Source organism: Lactuca virosa, chromosome 1, assembly GCF_052849685.1.
Source record: "Lactuca virosa cultivar CGN04683 chromosome 1, Lactuca_virosa_CGN04683_v6, whole genome shotgun sequence".
NCBI classification, from domain to species: Eukaryota; Viridiplantae; Streptophyta; class Magnoliopsida; order Asterales; family Asteraceae; genus Lactuca; species Lactuca virosa.
Genome location: NC_136426.1, coordinates 122,508,709 through 122,519,227, shown reverse-complemented (window position 1 = coordinate 122,519,227; position 10,519 = coordinate 122,508,709). Strand labels below are relative to the sequence as shown.

The following is a 10,519-nucleotide window of genomic DNA, read 5'->3' as shown; positions in this document are numbered from 1 at the left end:
TTACTATTCAGCAAGTTTTGAAGCTTAATACCTAAAGAATTCCAAAAAAACAATTCATCTGAGCCCCTGACACATGATATTTGATATGAAACATGAAACTAAATCAAAGTTAAAACCAGTGTAATGAGACCATATCATTATATATGGATAAGCACTTTAAAACATAACAATACCAAAAAAAAAACAAAAAAAACTCAAACTAACAACAGGTAGAATATGGAACAAAATATGCTAATCATTTCAACAAAGGAATTCTGGTACCTTGCTGGCAAATATTCCATCATCGAATTAGAATAATATGGAAGTAAACAGAAGTCATAAATATAAAAAAGTAAGAAACCTTCTTGTTGTGGGATGAAATCAAAGGGTACAATTGGCAATCTTCTTGTCCCCAATTATTATTGAATTGAAGTCATGAGTAGAGACTAAAAACAACAAAGTAAAATGACCTTAATATACAAAAACTTAGTACGCACTTTACTTCAATTCTATTAAATCCTATATATCTACCTGATCCATTCTCTCCCCAAATTTTATAGCCAATTCAAGTGGCTTTCTATTCATTAGCTTCAAAGCCTAAACAAATTAGGTATAATAATGAAAATCATGATTTCATACACACTAATTAGTGAACTTGTACTAATTAGCCATGACCATGGAGGAAAAAAAAAGAAATTGCATGAATTGTTTTTGATTTTTCATGCCATATGAATATGGGTAACAAAACCAACTTCAAGAAGAAGTTCTTGATTTTGAGATCCTTGATGATGTCAGTTTCAAAGAGCACACCATTTTAGTTATATGTCATACTTACAGAGGGACATCTTGCTTCTCATAGTCAAATGGCTAGTAGTCAACAAAGGAGATCTGACAGAGGTAAACATCTCTTTGACATCTCTTTAACCTGTAAGAAGGAAATTTTGTTCAGATATTAAACTTGACCAATTCTACACTATAGCAAGGCATTAACTACATGTCGTTAGTTCTAATAAATTAACCTCCCAAATGATCAAAGATCTACATGATAATAGTCATATGTATGACTCAAAATGCTGCAAGTGGCATGCCAATGTCATCTAGTTACATAATTCATCCAGACAATTGACAATATTAAAAGAAATCTATTTACATCTATTGAAGCTTACTTCCAAGGTCCTTAGTACACAATAATAGCCCCGTATAGAAATTAGTCCAAAGGACATCATCAGTGGCACCTACGAAATAAGAACAAAGTTCAGGAGTTTAGTAAACTATGTTGCAATGTCATTTACTGTGAAGTTGTTTTAAACAAAGCAAATGATTACATAAAAATCTTCTGATGTACCTGCTGAAATTTAAGCAAGAAAGAGAATCTGATCAAGAGTGAGTCAAAAAGACATGAATACCCTTATACAAGATACAAATATATCAACTCTTTTTTTCCTTATTTTATGATCTTTTAACCATCAAGTGTAACAGATAAAAAAACATTTTCCCTTTTTTCATTCTTTTATTCTCTTATTTAGCCATCAGATGTAAGTTGTGAGCTAAGGATGAAGAGAAATCAAATTTACTGAGCATGTAGGGCTTTAACAGATCCACTGTTTTAGTCCATTGACGCCTCTTCAATTGCCATTGTTTGATACGATTGTTACACTTCCATCAACATTCTAATGAATAACAAAAACAAAAAAAAACTGCCCATTTCGAATTTGATGTAAAAATAGGAAAAAAATGGAAAATCGAACCTTCCTTTAATCACTAATGTACCTGGTTAAAGGAGATGATGGTGGGAGCTGTTAGAGGAGTCAATGGTAAATGTCGTGTCTGTGGTTTTCAGAGAGGGTTGAGTGGTGTTGGAGACGGTGGTCTCTAGCATTTTCAGATGGGTGATGGTTCACTGGTGGTGCAATAGAGGTGGGGTAGAGAGGAGAAGGGAACACCAGTTCAAGGTAAGGATTGCGAGAAAGACAGTGATGGGAAGCTGAAATCTTACTTGGAGAGTGAAGACTGGAGCAGACGGTGGGGATGGTGGCGTCTTAGTCTATATATTATTAGCCCGCTTGTTTATGGGCCCTTTTTGTCTTTAGCCCATTAGGGTTTCTGTCTAGCTAGTATTTATATCCGCTTTATTCCTTGTAGTCTTTATTCTTTTCTCTGAGAACCCTTGTAATTTCTCTTTGTTATAATCATATGACAATGTTATCATGGTATCAGAGCGGAGGTTTGATACTTTGTTAGAAGTCTTTGTAGCAGTCATCTAGGGTTACTGTAGCATGCCGTTTTCGTTCATTATCACTGGTATTCGTTTCTTTTTGATGTGTTGATTCGTTGCTGCTGTTGGTTCGTTGCTGCTGTTGGTTCGTAATTGCTGTTGATTCGTTATTCAGGTGATTGCTTCCGCTGGTTTGTTACTCCTTTCATTCTCAGATTGTTATATTGTCATTGTGGTTATTCATTCACTATCAACATGACTGGAAAGGATGATTCCCTTTAGTCAATCAGTACTCGTTTGGATGGAAAGAATTATACGTATTGGAGTTACGTTATGAAGAACTTCCTTCGTGGGAAGAATATGTGGGGCTATATCACTGGGACTAAAGCCAAACCCTCAGTGCCTCAAACTGAGAATTTTGATATGTTGCTTGATGCTTGGGAGACTGATAACTCCAAGGTTATTACTTGGATCAATAACTCTGTTACTCAGTCCATTGGTATGCAGTTGGCTAAGTATGACACATCAAAGGAAGTTTGGAATCACTTGGAGAGACTGTATACTCAGTCCAATTTTGCTAAACAATACCAGTTGGAATATGATATTCGTGCCCTTCAACAGAATGACCAGAGCATTCAAGATTTCTATGCTGCTATGTCTGATCTCTGGGATCAATTGGCTCTTACTGAATCTAAAGAGTTAAAAGATTTTGAGCCTTACATTGCTAGGAGGGAAGAACAACGCTTGGTTCAGTTCTTAATGGCCTTGCGTTCTGATTTTGAAGGTCTTCGTGGAACAATTCTTCATCGCTCTCCTCTTCCTTCAGTTGATTCAGTTGTCCATGAGTTAATTGCAGAAGCAACTCGTATCAAGTCCCATGCAGATAAAGGGTTTAAAGCAACCTCTACTCCTACTCTCGCTCCTGTTGTGCTTGCTGTCTCCTCCAGTCAATCTCGACAAACTTCAAGAGTCGCTTATGATGAGTGTGCATTCTGCAAACAGAAGAATCCGTCCTGCACTCGAGCATCTAACAAACAGAGCAGAATCGTGATTACTCTGGACAAATCCAAGAGAGGTAATCACTGTGGTGAATTTCTCAAACCAAGCACGAGGGGCTTGCTTGAGCCCATACAAAGCTTTGCGAAGCCGACAAACCTCTCCCGGTCGGTGCTGAATTCCTGGAGGAGGGGTCATATAAACCTCTTCATGAAGGTCACCATTCAAAAAAGCATTGTTGACATGCATTTGAAAGATCTTCCACTGTCGAACGGATGTAACTGCAATCATAGTACGAACTGTCGTCATCTTTGCAACTGGGGCAAATGTCTCCTCGTAGTCAAAACCATACTGTTGGGAATACCCTTTTGCTACAAGTCTAGCCTTATATCGTTCAACAGAACCATCAGCTTTTGTTTTTATCATGTACACCCAACGACAACCTATCGTATGTTTTCCAGGAGGAAGAGAAACCAAATCCCATGTATGAGTCTGATGAAGATCAGTGAGTTCTTCAGCCATAGCATTCTGCCAAAGAGGATCTGAAACAACTTCTCTATATGATTCAGGTTCAGACAGATGATGGATGCTTGCTATAAATGAAGCAAACGGTCCTGAATATGTAGAGTAAGAAAAATCTGGTAGCTTGGTGGACTTGACGGGATGAGAAGATCTCCTGAGGGGTGGTGGTGGAGGTGGATCCTCAACTTCAATAATCGGAGGATCAGGCTCAGGAACAGGTGGAGTCGAGGCACCCTTTGAAGAAGTGGGTGTGTCATGTGCTGAGGGATCATGTGGCATAGATGAGTCTTGAGCCTCTATATCTTCATTAAAAGGATCAATATGCAGAAGATCAGACTTTGTTACATTGTGGGCTGTAGCAGGAATCGAGTAGAAAGGAATATGTTCCAAAAAAGTAACGTGCCAAGAAACATATAACTTCTGACTCACAGGATCATAGCAACGGTATCCTTTCTGACCAATACCATACCCCAAAAATACACAAATAGCAGATTTCGGCCCCAGCTTGTTCCTTTCAACATGAGGACGAAGAACAAAACAAGTACATCCAAACACTCGTAAGGAAGAGTAGTCTGGTAGATGACCATATAACTTCTCAAAAGGAGATATTCCTGAATTCAATGAAGTAGGGATACGATTAATCACATACACAGCAGTTAGGACTGCTTCTCCCCAAAAGGCACTAGGGACATGCGCAGACAGGAGCAATGAGCGGGCAGTCTCAACAATATGACGATGTTTTCGTTTTGCCACACCGTTTTGCTGAGGTGTGTCAGTACACGAAGACTGGTGTATGGTACCATCAGAAGCAAGTAACTGAGTGAAATCATTAGAGGTATATTCACCCCCTAAGTCACACCTGAAGCACTTAATCACAGCCGAATGTTGAGTTTTAACAAGAGCTCTAAAATTGTTGTAAATATCAAAGAAATCAGATCTGCGTTTCATAAGATAAACCCATGTATATCGAGTATAATCATCTATAAAAGATACATAATAGGTTGACCCACCCTTTGTGGATACTGGTGCAGGACCCCACACATCAGAATGAATAATATCAAAAGGAGTAGTAGAACAAGACATACTTTTATTGAAGGGTAAAGCAGAAAATTTTGCTAGTTTGCAACCACTACAATCAGAAATATCACAAGAGTTTAAACGACCCAAAACACCACTAGATGCTAAGAATTTCAACCGTGATACAGACACATGTCCCAAACGAGAATGCCAAAGATAAAACTCAGACGACAAAGGACTCAAACAAAAAGAAGATAAATCAATGCTGGAAGCAGCAACAGCAGATACTTTAAGGACCTCCAAGACATATAGTTCCCCCACCCTACGGCCGATCCCAATCACCTTCTGGGTGTGTTGATCCTGTATAACACAGACAGAATCAGAAAAGAACACCCAGTTACCAGACTTGCATAACTGACTGACTGAGGCAAGGTTCAAAGTAAGTTTGGGAATGTCAAGAATGCTTTTTTGAATGGTGACCTTCATGAAGAGGTTTATATGATCCCTCCTCCAGGAATTCAACACCGACCGGGCGAGGTTTGTCGGCTTCGCAAAGCTTTGTATGGGTTCAAGCAAGCCCCTCGTGCTTGGTTTGAGAAATTATCCACAGTGATTACCTCTCTTGGATTTGTCCAGAGTAATCACGATTCTGCTCTGTTTGTTAGATGCTCGAGTGCAGGACGGATTCTTCTGTCCTTATATGTGGATGACATGATTATTACAGGTGATGACCATGGTGGTATTGAGTCTTTGAAGCATGATCTAGCTCGTCGATTTGCTATGAAGGATTTGGGCTTGCTGCGTTATTTCTTGGGTATTGAGGTCGCTCAGTCTAAGAAAGGCTACCTTCTTTCCCAGACTAAATATATATCTGACTTGTTTACACGGGCGGGACTTTCTGACAATCGGATTGTTGATACCCCTCTTGAAACCAATGCACGATACTCTCCTACTGATGGTGTTCCTTTGTCTGATCTGAATCTTTATCGCACTGTGATGGGAAGTTTGGTTTATCTCACAGTCACTCGTCCAGATATTGCTCATGCTGTTCATGTTGTCAGTCAGTTTGTTACTGCACCTACCTCTGTTCATTGGGGAGCTGTTCTTCGTATTCTGAGATATCTTCATGGCACTCAGTTTCAGACTCTCTTGTTTCCCTTGACGTCTTCTCTTGAGTTACGTTCCTATAGTGATGCTGATTGGGATGGTGATCGTCATGATCGTAAGTCTACCACTGGATTTTGTGTATTTCTTTGAAAGTCTCGTATTACATGGAAGAGCAAGAAACAGGATGTTGTCTCTAGATCTTCCATAGAGGCTGAATATCGTGCTATGGCTGTAACTACATGCGAGATTATCTGGTTACGGTGGCTGCTTGCGGATATGGGAGTTTACATTTCTTCACCTACTCCCTTGCATTGTGATAATAAAAGTGCGATTCAAATTGCGAAGAATTCTGTTTTTCATGAGCGGACGAAGCACATTGAGATTGATTGTCATTTTACTCGTCATCATCTGCAGCTTGGGACCATTTCGCTTCCATTTGTTTCATCAACCTTGCAGCTTGCGGATATTTTTACGAAGGCTTTATCGGCTTCTCGGTTTCGGTTCTTATGTGACAAACTCTCAATGCTTATTGCTGCGGCATTGTGAGTTTGAGGGGGGATGTTAGTCTATATATTATTAGCCCGCTTGTTTATGGGCCTTTTTTGTCTTTAGCCCATTAGGGTTTCTGTCTAGCTAGTATTTATATCCGCTTTATTCCTTGTAGTCTTTATGCTTTTCTCTGAGAACCCTTGTAATTTCTCTTTGTTATAATCATATGACAATGTTATCAGCGTCGACATCACCGGAGTCCTGAAAATCAAGTAAAAATATAAATTAGATGGAATCAATAAATTTGATGTTAGTGGTGGAGACGGTGGGGTGTGCTATATAATGTGGGTCTAAGTTTGTTTTGACCGATTCAATTGGCTGAAATTGAGATTCAATTGGCTGAAATTGATTAAATTGAGAGAATGTTAGTTCAAATGACTTTGACTGATTCACACTGGATAAAATCGAATTTTTCTGCGATGCATAACGTCATTGTATATGATGCCTTAAGGGTTATACCTCTTAAAATTTAGCATTTGAGGCTAAATGCTTATTAAGGTATAATATATATATATATATATATATATATATATATATATATATATATATATATATATATATATATATATATATATATATATATATAAAACCTCAAGATCCATTCCGCGGAGCTACCTCCGAGGAATGAACTCATTCCCGCAGAGGTAGCTCCGAGGAATGGATTTTCTAGAAAAAAAATTCACATCGATTCTTCGGGGTTTATACTCATTCTCCAACTAATTATTTTCAAGAAAATATTATGATGGTATGAATTTTTCTTAACAATGTTTGGAATGAATGAGAGATGGAAAAAAAAATTGGTCTTTTAATCGAAGATATTTACATAAAAGAATTATTGGAGGTGAAATGTTTTTTTTTTCTGAAGATCCATTCATCGGAGCTACCTCCGCGTAATGAGTTCATTCCTTGGATGTAGCTCTACGGAATGGATCTTGCGGTTTTTTTTAATACCATGATTTATTTACGATTTTGTCATTCCACAGAGCTATAGTGGATTCCGCTGAGCGCTCAGAGCTTACCTCCACGGAATCTATGTCTATACCCGAAAATCTAATTTTTTGTGTCTATATTTTGAAATTCAACCTCAAAAAATATCTATAGCGGGTATTTTCCCTTATTATTATTATTATTATTATTATTAGTGTGTATATATATATATATATATATATATATATATATATATATATATATATATATATATATATATATATATATATATATAGGGAAAAGTTCAATAGAGAACCATAATTATTGGTTCTTCAAGGAACCAAATCTTTTTTTTCAATTTCTAGAGCTTATTCTTTATCGAAAAAAAAATCTAAAAATATCTAAATTCATATATTAAGATTGTGAATGTGAAAAATATTTTTCGGATTTACCGTGTGAATCCGGATTCACATTGTGAATTTTCAAAGATTCACATTGTGAATTTGACGTAAAAAAAAAAGAAAAAAAAATCGAATTTGATATCATTGGGAAAATGATAAAAAGTTATAAATTTCTGTATTTTTAGTTTTTTTTTTGATAAAAAATAAGTTCTAAAAGTTGAAAAAAAGATTGGTTCCTTGGTTCCTTGGTTAATTATGGTTCTCTATTGAACCTCACCTTATATATATATATATATATATATATATATATATATATATATATATATATATATATATATATATATATATATATATATATATATATATATATATAGGGAAAGGATAAATTAAGAACAATAAAAAGGTTGAGAATGTGAGAAAATTTAATTAATTAATAATAACTAAAACTTAATTATTTTTGCCTATAATCATGGGATCTTATAATTTAGTTTCCATAATTATCGACGTCATATTAAAACAAATAAAGTCGTATATCTTAAATTGAATTGCTTATTATATCTTCGAAATTGATTATTTATTACAAAAAGTAAGATGTTATGTTTCCTTTTCGTTCTGGTTAATCGAAATCAAAAACATCTGGATTGATTTTCTCTTAGAAAATAGGATTTAAATGTTTCTATTTATTAGAATATAAAATGATTAATGATAAAAAAAAATATATCATGGTTATAAGAGTATTTATGTTATTGTTTCATACGAGTTCATTTGTACTTTTTTTGGGATAAGATATAAAAACATAATGTATTTTTGTTTAATTATATTCTATTTTTACAAGAATAAAAATTAGTTCATACAATTATATTTGTAAATAAACAAGGACTCTAGATTTTTCCTTAACATTTAATGATGATTGGATTTTACATTCAATATAATACAAAATATATCTATTCATCTATGATTATAATTAAAAATTTCTTTTATACACACGTACACGATTACAACAACAATAATTGGACTATTGGTACTAATATATGGATCAAAACAATACTTGGACTATCATTCATGTTATACTATCATCATCCATTGTCATCATCAATTGTAATTTCTACAAAAGAAAATTGCATGTCAATACAATACAAAGGTTAACAAAAATGTTTCAAAATTATTTAGCACAAAAATATTTATAAGATGCAATATTCATTGACGAATAAAGTGTCAACGAAATTTCTTTGACAAATATTTTTAAGACGAATTGTAAAACGATAATCATATATGCATTCACACTTTTATTCATATATGAATAAAGCTTTAAGAATAATATTCGTTCATATACTTATATCTATATCTGAATAGACCTCTATTCAGGAATGAATTAAAACTAAATTCATAAATTAGTGATGCAATTTCATGCAAAGATGATTAATGGGTTCAAAGTTCTATTCATGAATGAACAAAGACAAATTTATAAGTTTATGATACAATTCTATTGGTAGATGATTAATGGATTGAAACTCCAAGAAATACTTCAAATTTATAAATAACAATACTTATTCATTGGTGAATAAAAATAATTTAGCCCACTACAATAATACAATAATATAATTATTCTCCACTACGAGATAATCTAAGTAACAAAAATTGAAGATACGTCTTGTTTGAAATATATAAAATATATATTCATTTGAAAAATATTCATAAAAAAAATAAATAAATACTTTTTTTTGAGGTTTGGGTTAAATTATGAGAGAAAACAATCATTAGTGAAGAAACCTTTATTATCGGCGCCTCACATCTTCCTTCTTACTTGGTTTTACATTCAACACTAAAATTTGCGATTCTTCTCCGGTTACATCCGTGCTATAAGATATTCAAAGCAAATATAAGAAAAAATGAGTATAAATTGTCGGGTTTTAACCGTTGGATAATGATTACCGAATCCTTCTTTTTCTTTTTGAGTCGATGTTGAAATCTTGATGCATCTGCTAATCCATCATGAGATCTATATTCATTAATTAAAGCGATTAAACATCATACATATGATGAGAAATGGGAAGTGAACATAATGAAAACCTGTAACTTAAATTCTTGATGTATCTGCTCGAAATAAACACACGAAATGGGACATCGGTGATGGTTCTGAATATCAATATGGCGCCAGAGAAGACAGACGATAGGAGCAACGAACGTGAACGACGGTGTCTTGAGTGACGGTGGTCGTTCGGAGGTGGTTAGTGGTAGTGGTGGGGCGTTAGGACGATGATCATGACAATGGTGGATGTCGATGGTGGTGGTCCGCCATTTTTTCCGAAGACGAGATGTTGGATCGAGAAAAAACACAATTAGGGTTCTTTTTCTTTTTCAGCCGGAGTGTTGGAATGTAGGTGAAGAGAGATAACGTTGGCTAATTTTAAGGAATAAGTTTGTGGATGAATTACTTTAATATCCTTTTGGTATATTTTAAACATAAAAAGGTATAAATTAATTGAAAAATTAAATAACTACCAACTTAATATCAGCCATTGATTTTGAAATTTAAATGGTCTTGAACTGTTCTCGCGTTCTCCACATTTTAAGTGTTTTTATTTAATCCTACTCCAACCTATATATATATATATATATATATATATATATATATATATATATATATATATATATATATATATGGCCACGTGTATGGCTGACCTAGCCAGCTCAGCCGACCGTCTTAAGTGTTCTAGAATATTACACGTAAGCAATGATACAGACCCCATATTTTGGCTTTAAAGAAATAAAAAAGGCACCATATGAATCTTTAACACGTAGCCCA

At 34.7% G+C, this 10,519-nt stretch overlaps 1 protein-coding gene across 1 annotated transcript; it reads left to right on the top strand.

Annotated features, from left to right (window-relative positions):
- Positions 1 to 2,527: 2,527 nt before the first annotated feature.
- On the top strand, positions 2,528 to 3,024 carry LOC145119915 (uncharacterized). The gene is made up of 2 exons (XM_079055685.1): positions 2,528 to 2,892; positions 2,979 to 3,024. Exons 1-2 carry the CDS (start codon positions 2,528 to 2,530, stop codon positions 3,022 to 3,024), a joined length of 411 nt encoding a protein of 136 aa, XP_078911811.1.
- The last annotated feature ends 7,495 nt before the right edge of the window (positions 3,025 to 10,519 follow it).

Coding starts and splice junctions, on each gene's coding strand:
- LOC145119915 (XM_079055685.1), top strand. CDS start 2,528: ATGAAGAACTTCCTTCGTGGGAAGAATATGTGGGGCTATATCACTGGG. Junction 2,893..2,978: donor GCTCTTACTGAATCTAAAGA/GTTAAAAGATTT, acceptor CTGATTTTGAAG/GTCTTCGTGGAACAATTCTT.